This window comes from Venustampulla echinocandica (assembly GCF_003357145.1).
Source record: "Venustampulla echinocandica strain BP 5553 chromosome Unknown scaffold_10, whole genome shotgun sequence".
Lineage (NCBI taxonomy): Eukaryota > Fungi > Ascomycota > Leotiomycetes > Helotiales > Pleuroascaceae > Venustampulla > Venustampulla echinocandica.
This window is the reverse complement of record NW_022474215.1, coordinates 375,409-390,411: the sequence shown is the minus strand read 5'-3', so window position 1 is coordinate 390,411 and position 15,003 is coordinate 375,409. Positions and strand designations below refer to the sequence as shown.

Sequence of the window (15,003 nt, the reverse complement as noted above, 5' to 3'; positions counted from 1 at the left end):
CTCTTATATCACCCGCCGACATAATGAAGAATGGCTTGGCATGCACGAACTAATACCCTATGGGTATGGAGAGATACAGAAGCACATTACACGGTCGCTATATAGGCCTAATGGGAAAGGAGGAATAGGGTTTTATAAGGACTTAAGGATTTCGGAGGCATCGAGGCATTTAGAGGACTTGGAAGGGGAAGCATCTTCAGAGACTTTGGTGGAATGGCAATAAGGGGCTTTTCATGAGGTTCTACAAACTCTACCCTCTTTCTTCAAGTGTCGGTATACGGCCAACATCCCTTCCCGACTGTTAACCGTTCAATAACGAGAAAGGATCAATGTTTCTGAAGACCATAATTGGGATACTTGGGTAATTGTGAGCATGTGGTCTGTCGGATCCTCTCATCTGCATTTCCATTCCACTATCTGGCTATGTATTGACTAGTAATTTAGGAACCGAATTATCTCCAACTCTGGCTCAAAGAGTGATATGCACTTTCCAAATCATATTCTCAATCCCACCTTCTCCTGGTTCAACCATAGCTGCAACCCCAACGCCACGCTAACGGCTAGGACCCATGCCCAATTCGAGGCTGTCGCGTGTAAGGATATCAAAGAAGGCGAGGAGGTTTTCATATCAGTCCTCGCGGAATCTGTTATGAAGCTGAAGAAGGAGGAGCGTCAGGTACAGTTGAGTAAGTGGTTGCGAGGGATTACCTGTCAGTGTATGAGGTGTTTGACTGAGTTGTGAGATTTTGTGTTGCGGGCCTGAACGTGACTGTGTTGGACTAGGATAATACCGAAAGCCTAGTACAAGCAAGCAAGCAAGCAAGCGTGTTTTTATTAGAGTAGGCATACCATCAAGCGTTCAAAGCAATTAGCTTCATCCAGCGTTTCAAATAATATTTAAGGGTATTATCCATGCTGCATCCTTTAATCTTACTTCTCCTGGTGTTTCCAACTGACATTAGATAATTGACCAATCTCTACACATAGTATTTCACCCCCTTCATCATCTCACTGAGGATATGACAACGTCCTTTAAACAAAACTTGCCAGATCCCCGAATCCCAGGCCCGCAATTCCACATCTTTGCGCAGGGAAGCCACCTATCTTCACCCTCACCCCTTCGCACTTGGGAGCACATGGTAACATGATCAATTACCCAAACCATGTCCTTGTCCACAATCAGTTGGTACGGCTACTCATGTTGGCAGTGGACCGGAGATCTGGCACTAGAAGATACCGAATGATGATGCTTGGGAGACATCTTAGTCCCAGTCGCGGGTAACTCGGGATTGCTTCTTGTCCGAATGCTTCTTCTTCATCTTGAGCCGGTTGTTAGATGCGGCTTTTTGCCTAGGATGGAATTGTCAGTAGGGGGTTTGAATCGAAGTGCGTCGTATTGTCTTATTGAGGTGATATTTTTTGATCGTCACGGTCCCAACAATGTGCATGATGACACGAAAGCAATAAGAGACTGATATCTTGCGTTTGAATAAAAAATTTGTGTGATAGGCTGCTTACAATTCAATAACTCGCTGCTTCTGCTCCTCGGATGTCACTCCTGGGACCTCGCTTTTGTATATGCGGGTAATCTCTTGAGCGAGACGTTGATAGGTCTCGTTCTTATTGTCGATTCGATTTCGATTCGTATCGCACTGAATCGAAATCGAGTCTGAAGCCGGTGCATAGTATCTGTTGGTACGGAGGCTGGAATGAAATACTTTTGGCACATGCCGTAGGAGATCACCCATTGACCAGACCGTCGTGGCTTTTGAGCTCGTCCTTAGGAGAGAGTATCAGCATTAAGCTGGGGAGAAGCTATTTTCAGAACATACTTGTTGACTTTTTGGCCTCCGGGACCAGAAGATCTCGAGAAATCAGTCTTGGAGAGCTTTCCGAGTTCCGCGATTGCAGACTGGTCGAAGTTTTGAAACCAATGCCGTGCGGCTTCGAACTCGGTGGCTTGGCTGTCACTGCCTGAACGCGCGGAGTATGTTCTAAGAGTTTGTGCTAGAACTAAGTGGTGCTGAGATTTAAAAGCTGCAGATGCAGAGAAATAGGACTTAAAGGTCTGGCTCCTAAGCATTGTGGCGGGTGGTTCCTCTCATACGGGAATGGAGCACAGGATCAGGAGCCAACTACGACCAGGATGCAAATTTGTGAAAATGGGGGAAAAAAGGGTATGTTCTAAAATAATCATTATAGATTTTTAGATGCTAATGTCTGTCATTGACAAAACATGTATAATATATATAAGGCGGCTCAAGTTGTCGAGGCTGTGAGGTCGAGGTGGGAATGCGCCTTGACCCAAGACGGATTAGCGCCGCCATCTACTCGGTGCATTTTTCTTAATGCCTTGTCTGCTCCTCACCACTTCTCTTCTCCCCCTCAGTAATCGCAACATCTCCTTCTCCTAATCCCCAACTCTCGTCCGGAGCTCCTTCGACACGCCTACTACACCTATTGCACGCTCACAAATTTGCAGAGACGAGCCTCTATTGCTCTACGGCTCGATGGCGGTGACGCTTCCATAGCTCGTCATCCAGCAACACCAGAAACCCGTCTACGGTTCACGGAGCCTCGTCCTTCTCCATCTCACCTTTCGCCTCATCCTCACCCCCATTCACATCCACGTGCACATCCACATCCGCCCTCTGTCTCGCTCCTCCATCCCTCTCATCTTCTAGAACCCTTGAGCCCTTGTTGCCCTGTTGTAAAGTTGGACTTGTTGCCAACCTCAGTCTCACGCAATCCATCCCCATTTTGATACCCATACCCCACCAGTTTCTCTTCTTCATCCGAGTGCGAGGCTTCATGACACAGACACAAGAGGCACCCGAGTTCCATACACGAACTTTGTCACCAGCATCTCCCGTACCTATCCACCCTCCGGAACCCTCCAATATACCAGTCCTGCGGAATCAAATCGACCCAGTTTTCAACATGACTTCGACACATATTGATCCTGATGCCTCCCAACCTCCTGTAGCTGCCCCAGCAGACTCTACCCTCGACCCCATAGCCCCAGCTTCCAAAGAAGGGTCTCCATCTGCAGCTTCGAGCTTTTCCGATGCATACAAGGAGCAGCCGGTCGAGGCAGTGGCGGAGGAGGAAGACAAAGGCGATCAAGGCACAGAGGTCAGCGATGACTATGCCATGACATTTGATTCGGATGCGGAGGGAGGCGCAGATAGTCACGATATAACAGAGGCAAATATTGAGCAACAGACGGAGACTTTGCCTGCAAGCGTGCCCGCCAGCGGTCTACCTCCGTCCATTTCCAACGACTCTCTTACCAACGAAGTGCCTACAAACGGTCAAGACGCCCACTCCACCCACCCCGTCCAGACAAATCCTCCCTCCCACCCAACGCCTGCTGATGCAGCAGCTGCCAATCTTTCAAGTAACCCTACAGTCCAAGTTCCGGCTAAGACCGCACCCCCCCAGACCCATACATATGAGGATATCGCAAACGGTGGTATAGATATCCAGCAGTTATTGGACAATATCACCGCCAATGCCGAGAAAAATGAATCAGCGTCGACAAGCCCTACTACGCCTGCCCAGAATTCCAATTTCTCTCTTCCCAAACCCGGTGCGGGTATGACAGCTCATGCAAGCCTCCCCCCACGCCCGCAAATCCCCCCACCGCGCCCATATAACGATGACATGCAATTGTATCATGCAGGCCCTTCACAAACAGCCAACCCTTATAGGCCGCCCCCACCTCCTGGTACTACCGCATCTCTTGTAGGTGCTGGTGCTCCAGGCACATCTACAGATACTAGAGGTGGACTGCCCCCTCCTCCAGCAGCATCATTTCGACCGCCCACAGCAGCTACAGTCCCTATCAACCAAACCCCCTATAACCAGCTCAATCATGTGCCTATTCAAGGCCCACCGATGCCCGTCGAGTCCCAGGAGGATATTGACGAAGTTGAGGCTCGATGGGGCCCGGAAACACAGAGACTATATGACCAATTCCTTGCCGATGAGCGTATGTATGTGACCGAAGGCTTATGGGATAGGTTTCCCGTTGGTTCCCGGTTATTTATAGGTAAGCAAATAATACCATGTTTGATCTGTCCTTGCATCACTGACTTGGTCAAACAGGCAATCTCCCGTCAGAGAAGGTTACAAAACGAGATCTTTTCCATGTTTTCCATAGCTATGGTAAGCTTGCTCAAGTTTCAATCAAACAGGCATATGGGTTTATTCAGTTCCATGACGCTGCTGCATGTTATGCTGCTCTCAATCGTGAACAAGGCGCCGAAGTAAGAGGACGCAAAATGCGTAAGTATTAGTGTTATTCCAACACTGGCACGATATGAGCTGATATATTATCTAGATCTTGAGATATCAAAACCGCAGAAGAATAGTCGCAATGCCCAGGCCAACGCTCCGCCTCTCCAAAAATCACGATCACCAGATCGGCGGCTAAGCCAAGGACAACCCGGGGGTCGTGGTGTTGATCGTTACGATGGGAGAGCGGGTGTTCGTCAAGACGAGTATGGCCGACCATTACGCATGCGTGATGATTATCGACCAGTGCGGCCTCCAACGCCACCACGAGGCGCTTTCCGTGGCCGAGATGAATATACACCGCGAGGTCGAGACTCTTATGATAACCGAGACCGTCGGAGAAGTCGATCACGATCTCCATACGGTAGGGAAAGCACGAGATATCGGGAGAGGAGTCTAAGCCCTAGAGGGCGCGAGGCTATTGAGGATATGGACCTTCAGATCCCTCGGCGCGAACCACGTGATGTTCCGGACGTCCAGATCATCCTCATGGATCAGCTCGATAGAGGTTTTGTAGCTTGGGTTGAAGGAGAGTTCCGGGGCCGTGCCATTAAGACTGAAGTCATGTTCCTTAGCTCTCGACTTCCACTTGAATCCGTTATCCGGAGACAAATTCTTGAAGGCGTCCACGCTGTGTCCCAGCTCACCATGAGATCTCAGAATAGCAGCAAGATCCCCCTGCAGGTTTTCGATCGTCAAGGTGGGGCTAACAATGTCCGATGGGATGAGTACCAAGATCTGGAGCCAAGGATTGCCGCAGAACTAGTTCTTCGCGCAAAGCAGGCACCAACTCCGGTTCAAGCTCCAGAGTACACCCAACAACAATTTGCAGCAGGACAGTCATATCAGCAGCCACACCAACAACCATACCAACAGCCACAGCCTGTACCATATCAACAACCACAACCTACACCAGGACAGCCATACCAACCACCTGCAGCTGCAGCTGCACCATCAGCCCCCAATCTCGCCAACCTGATTGGTCAATTGGATAGCAATGCTGCGTTGCAAAACCTCCTAGGTTCTTTCAATATTCCTCAACAGCAGTCAAATGCACCTGCCATTGCTGCTAATTCTGCAATCGATCTCGCTGGTCTTCTTGGCGGCCTCCAACAGTCACCGCCGCAGCAAGGTTATGCACAGCAAGCACCACAACCTGCTGCTGATCAATATGCTGCACTTGCTGCCAACCCTTCGCTTGCTTCTCTTCTGGGGGGGAGTGCGGCATCAGTACCAGCTCAGGTTACGAACCAGCAGTCTGCACAGCAGGTTCAGAATATCATGGCTCAGCTTGCTAAATTCCGGAAGTAGATTAGCAAATTGCTAACTTTAAAAATGTTCAGCCATGCATTTATAAGGATGCAGAAGATCTAGTTTAGTATGAGTCAAGACAAGGCTTTATCCTACGTGGACTCTTTCACGTGTGTTTGTAGTAGTGTGAGACTATGTCTAGAAGCACTGTGCTATGCTTGTGAGGAGTTGGTTTTGTTACAGGATTCTACCGCAAAACGCCGCTCTATGTAGATGCTGTGGGGATTCTTTCCATACTACAATGTATTGTACATAGATGATTCATCCTTATTTGAGAATTCAAATAGAAGGAGACTTTGGCTTGCTTGGCCAGACAGATGGTCTATACAAACGTTAGAACCCAGTGCAATACGTGAAGTTGTGCATCTTACCTTGTTAAAAGCAACCTTTCTATAGGCGCCTTCTTCCGGGAGTTCAACCAGGAAACTAGATCCACCCTCAATTGCGATTCATCCTTCTCCAAAACATCCACACCTCTCTGCACCAGTGCCATCTTAACCTCCTCAAGATCCATCTCATCCACTCTGCTAGGCTTTCCAATCAACCCATCGTCCATTTCCAAATACTCTACCCAATTCTTGACTCTCTTTCTCAATATAAAATCAGGAAGTCCCGGAAGCTGCCCCCCTACCCAGTCCCACACCCTCGAACTCAGGCCAACGCTCCAACTGATATGTAACAACTGCATCCTCTCCAAAGCTTCAACACCCTTCTGCTTCGGTGGCTCAGCAGTTAAATTCCTAAACGATATCCCTCTTCTCTTCTCCAGCTTCCTCCTATCACTCTCAACCTGCTTCGGGATCCTGCACGTCCAAGGCACCACGTTCGAAAGCGCAATAACCACCAGAGGTGTAAACTCCCCGCATACTATAAACACCAGCCCAAAGATGGGCAACCGCTTGATGTCATGCCAGCTGCGGTTTAGGAGCTGGAAATCGGACCGCGTGAGGGCACCCGCGGAGACGGCGGCAGGTACGGAGCCTTTATATTTCTTGTCGACTATGGCTTGGATCGGTTGCGAGGCGCGGAAGTTAGTGAATATATTCTTTGCGCCGGTGCGGTAGAAGAGCGCGTAGGCTTTGCCGAGGGAGAGGTAGTAGCTGAAGTTTGTGGTTTCGGGCTTGACGGGGAGGTTGAGGGGTGCGGGGAGGGTGCTTAGGGGGCCATTAATGGTGCCCGAGGAAGGCTGTGGTTGAGGGGAGCTGGGTTTTGATTGCGTGGAAGCTGTTGATGCTGGCCGGAGGAATAGCTGGGAGGGGGAGGGGGAGGAGGGTAATTGTCGTTGCTTGAAGGAGAGGAGGACGGCAGAGTGAGGGCGTGGAAGGCAGGAAGCGGTGCGCAGACCGCGGACAGCGAGTGTGGTCATCTCATTTGAAAGGAACTGGGAACTGGCCTGGGGAAAGGGACTGGTGGAGGGACCTAAGTATGGGGTAGTGTAGGATTCTGGCTTTTGGTGTTTATATCGATGGCGTTGATCTTTAATGCTGGTAGTACGAAATGTTTCGTGCAGGGGTCCTCCAATGCTGCGATCAAGGTACACGAGTACGTACACACTCCGGCAATGTCAGTTTGTCATCTTAGAACCCCGTCCCCTACTAGGTTTATTTATCGGATTTCTGTCCTCAAACTCGTATGTCTCGATTCTATATATATTGCTGACAGCACAAGCAAGGCTGTACGGTCTGGAGTATTAGTATCTCGTCACTGGAGTATAAATACATTGGAGCCCGACTTCATAGCCAGAACTGGCCACATCTGAGACCGTACCTACCACTACCGCCGCCGAACCGCCATCATGGCATGGCCATACCACCTACTCGACCTCGGAACCACCCAAAAACACCAACGGAGAATCCTTCTAGATCGCTATGGGGTATATGCCCAACTATCGGCCTTAGTGCCCATTTTAGCCTACCTGCTGTTTAGATTGGCCGCCTGGGTATATTCCGAGAGACAGAGAACGAAGCTCGATTATACGGCGCTGAGTGACTCCTCGCATTCCACACGCCGGAGGACGGGAAAGCTGGAAACAAGATGCAAGCAAGCCGCTTGGTGGCTTGGGGGCGAGGTTGCGTCTGGATGGGGTATTAGGGGCCATTGGATTGCTGGTTGCGCCTGGACTTGCTGGTTGTTGTTTTTATGCATCCACCGGACCGGTGATGGTAAGTTTCTCTTTGTTAATTGCTCGTTACTGGTTTGCAATTGTTGGAAGGAACCACGTCGGTTTACTACAATTCTGCTCTGGCTTGATTCGCATAATCCAAATCTTTCTCAAAAGCAAAGTTAGGGGTTATAATTGTCTTCTATATCAACACACATCACGTGATGACGATGGTCATACTAGAAACCAAAGCTTCTCATCTCAAATAGATATAGTTGAATATGGACTGACTTGATATTTAGACTATCTTCATATTACCAAGCGCTTCGGCGTTGTTGCCGCGTCACAGCTTCCTGTTCACTACATGCTGTCTATGAAATCCCTCTATTCTCCGCTCGCCTTGGTCTTCAAGGCTTCACACGAGCAGCTCAACCCTTGGCATCGACTATCAGGGCGAATTATATACTTTATGTTATGCCTCCATGCCTCCTGGTACATGAACTATTTTGTTCAAGCGGGTGTGCTTGCTAAACGGCTATCGGCTCCCGTGGTCATCATTGGAATAACTGCGTTTCTATGCCTGACGACCATAGCCACAACAAGTCTGGAAACTGTCCGGCGCTGGAGTTATCGAGTATTCTTCGTGCTTCACCTAATTATCGGAGTTTCGATACTGCCCCTGCTTTTCTTTCACGCGCCAGCTCTTCGAATATTCGTTTTTGAGGCTCTGATTCTATTCATATTCGACATTGTTTGTAGGAAGTTGGACACAACCACAGGTTTTGCAACAATTACCGCGGTTCCCCATGCGAAGCTGGTTAAAATTAAAGTACATGTTCCGGCTTCGAAACTCAAAAGATTCCACGACGCTCCTGGGCAACACATCTACTTGTCGATTCCAGCCGAAAGCACCCCGCCATCTGTTGCTACCCCCTCGATTCATGACCTACTGTTTAACCCGTTCACTATTGCAGAAGTATCAGCCCGGCATGTTACTCTGGTTCTTCGTACACTCAATGGGCCTACAACCCGCGCAATCCAGACGCTTTCACACCTCCCCAAAGCCTACCCTCCGATCAACATCGAAGGCCCCCTCGGATCATCTCTCCATTTCCCTAATCTCGCAGCCAACTACGATAGGATACTTCTTATAGCTGGCGGAGTGGGCGCTACCTTCATTCTTCCCATATACCGACACGTGCAGGATCAACTGGAGACTCAGTCCATTAATCCAGATCGTGTTACGTTTATATGGTCGCTGAGATCGGCTGCTGAAGCAAGCTGGGCAGTGGATCCCCAATCAAGAGTAAAGATCGATGAAGATGAGAATGTTAAGATTTTCTTGACGGGAAGTGCTGCGGGCGGGCCAGCATATGATCCACCTAGTGGGGATGGCAGTATTGAGTTGGATGATTTCCAAAATGTAGAAGAATCTGTGAAAGCCAGCGGGGGCCGCGGGAGGCCGAATTTAGGTGCGATTGTAGATGAGACATTTAGGCAAGGAAACGAGAAGAGGGTCGCAGTGTTAGTATGCGGCCCACCAGAGATGGCGAAAGAAGTTCGACGGCATGTTGGGCGATGGATATGGAAGGGCCGAGATGTCTGGTTCCACGATGAGAGTTTTGGGTGGTGAGACTTATTTGGGATATCCTTGGATGCATCTGTACTCTGTACTATTTTGGATTCTAGATACCAACCATGAAGCTATAATTAAAGATCATTAAGTCCTATGGGCATAACAAGCATTCGAACAGCAAACCGCGGAGTATGAGGAAAAGCATGGGGCGAGATCATCGTCGTCGTTGAACGTTGCATTTTAGAAGGACCTGCCTATATCTCCCATTTAAAGAGATATGAACTATGAGATATCCTTTTATAACGCCATCCAATTGTACGCCACGCCTGCGTAAAAACGCATTCGCCTAACAGCCATCCCTATGTGGACGCCATTGCAAAATCATCATATCGTGATACAGTTCAATCCGCTCTTTTCTTGAATTCCGGCTCTCCTTCCCCCGCACTACTAGCACTGGGAGTCTTGGGCCCATCCCCATCATCCGTTCCCGTGGTAGGCTCATCCTCCTCCCAATTATCCTCGACATTCTCGTCCCAGTTATCAACCTCATTCTCCAGCGACCGGGCACCAGTACCAACGGTTCCAGACTCTTGTGGCCCGACACCTTCGCCCAGCTCTAGATCATGTTCTCCGTCGTCGTCCCCAGGCACCGTCTGGTAATGCTTCGCTAGACGCTTCCTCTCCAACATCCGCATATGATACCAGCTACTCAAGCCAATGGCCGCCAGCGACCCCACGACATTCGCTACGATATCGTAGAAATCGAAGTTGCGGCCATTAGGCAGGAAGCCCTGTAGAAATTCGGACCCGACGCCCAAGACGCCCGTGCAGGTAACGAGCGTGAGGTTGAGAGTGCGTCTCCGGGAGGTATCGAGGATCCAGTAGAAGCAGGTGGTGAGGATGAAGAAGGTAAGGGCGTGAAGGACTTTGTCATTGACGTGGGCGTCGACTTGGAGGGAAGAGAGACCCGCGTATGCTGCGGTTGCGACGAGGAAGAGGAAGGCTCCTGGTCGAGGTTAGTTAGCTGTTGGCGGTCCAGCGGGGCATTACGCGGTAATGAGTTACAAGGTACGGACCTGCGAACGGCAGCCTTATGCGCATTTTGATAGAATAGATAAAGCTTCTTTAGCAAATCAAGGATGCTGACTTCATCCTGCTCCTGGTTTCCGAGATTGAGTGATATGTATTATTGAGAAGATCGAAGTGGGCAGGTTTAAGGCGTCAGCTCCGGCCATCTTTCTTTCAGACGCCGTCGTCGCCGTGTCGGAGCTCAGTGGAAGACACGCTGATGTCACGTGCCCGCCACGGCCAGAAAGGAACATGGGTTTCGGGGAAGTGCAGATGGAAGAACAACTCTAAGTTAAACCATTAATTCCCCAGAGAATATAGAATATAATTGATCTATCTGCTGCTCTACCTGCAACCGTGGCGAATTAATCATGCTAGAAATGGGCCCTCTGCCCTATGTCCCTGCGTATTGTCCGTCGTAGATGCTCGCCCAGCTGCTTGCAACTCCCGCTAGAACCATCCCCTTCCCATTCTCAGTCAGCCATCCTGACGACGTGTGAACGACAACCGACCGACTCTGCCAAAATCGATGATTTCCATCCATCAAGAACACCACCTCAACCATCGAATTTCGTCCTGCTTTCAACGGCGGCGCAACTACAAATGAGGGAAATTCCTATTCCCGCTAAGTAACGAGTCGCTGAAGCCGTTTCGACGAGGTTTCGTGGTTTGTCGCGAACGCCTATTTTCCGCGCTGCTGCGCGTGGGAGGGGGCGATGTCGTCGAGATCCGGACCCTCAGCCGCTGGGCCCGCCATTTCCATCACCAACGGCGCCCATGGACACCATACTTGGCTTCCGCCATCGTCGCATCTGAGTAGCAAGCCCTTCAATCATCGCGACGAGACGCCGGCGCGCTCGAATACGCCCTCGCTGCTCTTTGATGATGCCACAATGGCTGAACCGGCCGCCGTACAATATGATGGAGACAGGGACAATGCCGAGGAGGAGCACCAGAAGGCGCTCTTCAAGGAGCTATATCGGCGCAGCGAAGCACGCATCGCGGACCTGTTTGGAGGCAATAAGTTTGCAGAAGGACGCGGATCTGCGGAGGATGCGTCGGCGCATCACGATCAATTGGCAGAACAGCCTTCCACCGCCGAGCTACCTAAGGCCCAGACCCCCAAGAAGTCTGCGCGCACCATTGATGAGGATAACTATGATGATGATGATGACGATGAGGAGGAGGATATACGAGCGTCTACCCAGATCAAGGATAAATCTGCCAATGCCTTGTTATCACCATCCAAATCCGGCAGCTCCCCCGTATCCTCAGACCTATCTCCTACGAAGCAGACAGAAGGACCCAAGGACGAAGCAGCGCAAGAACCCCGATCTTCCGAAGATGCGCGTAAGCAGCTGGAGGAGGAGAAGAAAGCTACAGAAGAAGCGGCTAAGCGTAGCTTCCATACCCTATTTTATACATTGGAGAATGATCGAGTTGCTATGCTGGAGCAGCAGAAGTTGGAGGAGGCCGAGAAGCAGATCAATGCCGAGATGGACCACAGTGGAAATGCCAATAACACAAGCGGCGGAGCCGGCGAGCATCATGGTTCCCTAAGTAGCGCTAACTTGGGCGCGTCGAGCTTGACGCTGAAGCATCTTATTGCGCGAATCGATCTCAAGCGCGAGAAGGTCAAAGCTTCAGATGCCGAGCTGCGTGCGTTGATGAACGAGGTTCGCAAGAATAGAAGCAAGTGGGCGAGCGAGGAGAACGTCCACCAGGAGGAGCTTTATGAAGCTGCGGAGAAGGTCCTCAGCGAACTGAAGGCGATGACCGAATATTCGGCCCCTTTCCTTACTAGAGTGAATAAGCGTGAGGCTCCTGACTACTATAATAGTAAGTAAAGCGGCCACCATGAAGTCCACCGCACCGACTAACTCTGCTAAGTTATTAAACATCCGATGGATCTTGGAACGATGACCAAGAAGCTGAAGACGTTGACGTATAAGTCCAAGGCCGAGTTCGTCGCCGATCTGGATTTGATATGGGGTAATTGCCTCAAGTACAACGCCGATATTGGCCACGCACTACGGCGGAATGCCAACTCAATGAGAAAGGAAGCCGAGAAGCTGGTTCCGCTAATTCCGGACCTTGTTATTCGACCTAGAGCAGAGGTGGAAGCCGAGGAGCGCCGAAAGCAAAATGGCGGCGAAGACGATGCCGGTGATGACAGTGATGACGAGCCGATCATGTCCTCGCGAGGCCGAAAGGCTGGCGCGAAAGGCTCGACCAAGGCGAGAAAGTCCGGCCCTGGAAAAGATGAAGGGACACCAGGGATCGACCAGAAACCCGCCCTTCAGGTCAACGGTGTCCTCAACGGACTGGGCCACGATGGATCCGAGACGGGGTTTGACGGAAGCAATGGCTTTGCTACACCTCCACTCGGGTCGATCACTCCTGGAGGAATCAACGGCGTTCCAGGCTTGGGAAGTCAAGCCGATGGAATGGATACTGACGGACCTTCAATAAACGAAATGTCGCTGGGGCAAGCCCTTGGTGCTGCTGCAGAGGATATCCGAGAAGATGAGGAATATAAAATTTGGAAACAAGTCACAAAGAAGGACCGTGCACTTGTGGCTAAAGAACGCAACCGACTCTTCAAAGGGGACAGACTCAATCCAGATGAGCCAGCTTTAGTAAGAACCAAAGCTGGAATGCGGCGATGGCTCCGTCACCAAAAGCAAGCTCAAGCAGACGTGTCTCAAGCAGATGTTGGCAAGGATGGAAAGGAATCGGCTCAAGCGACAGAGACATTAGCAGAGGGAATGGAGGGTGAAGAGGAACGCGTCTTGCCAGACTATTATGATCCGCTCTCGGCTATCCCAGATATACCGCCTAGGCACCAGTGGATTGAAGATTCGGAAGGGCAAGTGATCGATCAGTCGGAAGAGTTTCTCCGCATGGTCAAGCCCGGCCACTTCACCGCCCCGAAAAGCTTCTTGACCTCAAAGATCGAGGCGAATATGAGACAGATGCAAGAGACTAGAAAGTTATGCTCCAAAATCGGCGTCATCAAACAGATGCAAATACAGGCTCAGGTATGTTTCATGATAATGTTGCACACAACTTGTTGATACTAACTGGTACTAGATGTATAATAATCAGTTTCCAAAATACGAGCCGGAGCCGTTTGTTGAAGCCGATATTGAACCTCATGTCACCTCAGATGACGGACCGGTCATGGCAACTTGGGTTTGCAGAGCCACTATGCAGCGATCTGTTGCTGAACTTTGCTATCATGCTGGATTTGAAGAGCTTCAGCCCAGTGCTCTTGATGTAATTACTGATATTGCGGGCGATTTCTTCACCAAAATTGCACGAACAGTTAACGTCTATCGAGAAGCCCCAAAAGTACCAGCGACTGGGGCTGTTGCAGAAGCCGGGAAAAAGTGGCAAGAGCATTTCACTGATGAGGAGGTGCTCCTCCATACCCTCAGTGAGAATGGCATGGATGTGGAAAGCTTGGAGAGCTATGTAAAGGATGACGTGGAGCGTCTAGGCACGAAACTCGGAGTCATGCATGAACGTATGAAGGCCCACCTTTCCGACCTTCTACGTCCTGCTCTCACTGATGGCGGCGCGGATGGATCTGGTGCTTTCAATGATGGAAGTGAACAGTTCGTCGGTGGTGACTTTGCGGAAGAGCTGGGGGAAGACTTCTTCGGTTTCAAGGCCCTTGGGTTGGATTCTGAATTCGGGATGTCGAGTCTCTCTGTTCCTCTGCATCTGTTGCATGCCAAGATCCACAGATCATATCCTGGCCCTACTGCGTCGGCGCCGACGGCCGAAATCTTCCCGCCGTTACCACCACCGGAGCCAGTCACCAAAGAGAATCTCCAGGAACAGATTGGCCTTGTCAGAAACTTCTTTCTGGCGAAGTTGCATGCCAATGACGATGAACCGTTACTGGAAGACGAGGAACTACCCCCTAAGCAAAGACCATCACGGCCCCGTCTCGGCCCAACCGGCAAGATCACCAGCCCAAGGAAACGGCCTCTGAAAGAGCAGAGTGGGAACTCGAAGAAAAAGAAGAAGCTCGATAACGGCACAGCGATGGATCCTACTACGGGTACCAAATCCGGTATCAACGGTAGCCCGGAGAAAGGCAATGCGCTCACCGCATCAGCAAAGAAGCTGAAGCTAGGCTTGCCAAATGGCGGGCCAGTGTCTATGGAGAGGACTGAGAGCCAGAGCAACATGAGCCAGACAGAGAAGGACGATGCCTCGGCAATTGGGATGATGAGCCCAGAGAGCATTGAGCGATAATAATTCCACCCTGCATAACTTTCCTATTTTCGGTGTCGTCAAGATACATTCATTTTCCGCATAGCCTGCTGCTTCCCACAGACGACATCTCATTTGATTACTGATCCATCGATCATTTATGAAAAATTCGCACGTACATATGGGAATGGAAGGATACCCGGAACGAATAATTTGGGGGCTGTCTTATCTAGTTTCTACACTTTTCTTTTGCAATTTTCCCTGTACCAAGAGACCTTGCCTCCTTCCCCGGCGTATCGGACAATGAGAACTTGGGTATGATAGGAATGGGAGGGGATACTTATGATCAAAAAGAGGCTCAGCCTACAGAGTGCGGCTTTGCATTTGATTTTTCCAGACGACCTCTTGCATTTTGCATGGA

General features: G+C 50.3%; 6 protein-coding genes across 6 annotated transcripts; 3 read left to right on the top strand and 3 right to left on the bottom strand.

Annotated features, from left to right (window-relative positions):
• Positions 1–1,262: 1,262 nt before the first annotated feature.
• On the bottom strand, positions 1,263–2,083 carry BP5553_09283 (Uncharacterized protein; the record flags this gene model as incomplete). Its single annotated transcript, XM_032017906.1, has 3 exons — positions 1,263–1,350; positions 1,519–1,779; positions 1,833–2,083. 3 exons carry the CDS (start codon positions 2,081–2,083, stop codon positions 1,263–1,265), a joined length of 600 nt encoding a protein of 199 aa, XP_031865813.1.
• Positions 2,084–2,940: 857 nt separating this feature from the next.
• BP5553_09282 (uncharacterized protein) lies at positions 2,941–5,610 on the top strand (the record flags this gene model as incomplete). Its single annotated transcript, XM_032017905.1, has 3 exons — positions 2,941–4,054; positions 4,111–4,290; positions 4,346–5,610. The coding sequence occupies 3 exons, from the start codon at positions 2,941–2,943 to the stop codon at positions 5,608–5,610; spliced, it is 2,559 nt and encodes an 852-aa protein (XP_031865812.1).
• Positions 5,611–5,889: 279 nt separating this feature from the next.
• On the bottom strand, positions 5,890–6,976 carry BP5553_09281 (putative letm1-like protein; the record flags this gene model as incomplete). Its single annotated transcript, XM_032017904.1, has 2 exons — positions 5,890–5,932; positions 5,982–6,976. 2 exons carry the CDS (start codon positions 6,974–6,976, stop codon positions 5,890–5,892), a joined length of 1,038 nt encoding a protein of 345 aa, XP_031865811.1.
• A 429-nt stretch (positions 6,977–7,405) lies between these two features.
• On the top strand, positions 7,406–9,344 carry BP5553_09280 (Uncharacterized protein; the record flags this gene model as incomplete). Its single annotated transcript, XM_032017903.1, has 2 exons — positions 7,406–7,772; positions 8,014–9,344. 2 exons carry the CDS (start codon positions 7,406–7,408, stop codon positions 9,342–9,344), a joined length of 1,698 nt encoding a protein of 565 aa, XP_031865810.1.
• Positions 9,345–9,688: 344 nt separating this feature from the next.
• BP5553_09279 (Uncharacterized protein) lies at positions 9,689–10,388 on the bottom strand (the record flags this gene model as incomplete). Its single annotated transcript, XM_032017902.1, has 2 exons — positions 9,689–10,293; positions 10,364–10,388. 2 exons carry the CDS (start codon positions 10,386–10,388, stop codon positions 9,689–9,691), a joined length of 630 nt encoding a protein of 209 aa, XP_031865809.1.
• Positions 10,389–11,071: 683 nt separating this feature from the next.
• BP5553_09278 (Bromodomain-containing protein) lies at positions 11,072–14,624 on the top strand (the record flags this gene model as incomplete). The annotated part of the gene is made up of 3 exons (XM_032017901.1): positions 11,072–12,194; positions 12,246–13,396; positions 13,449–14,624. 3 exons carry the CDS (start codon positions 11,072–11,074, stop codon positions 14,622–14,624), a joined length of 3,450 nt encoding a protein of 1,149 aa, XP_031865808.1.
• Between the last annotated feature and the right edge of the window lie 379 nt (positions 14,625–15,003).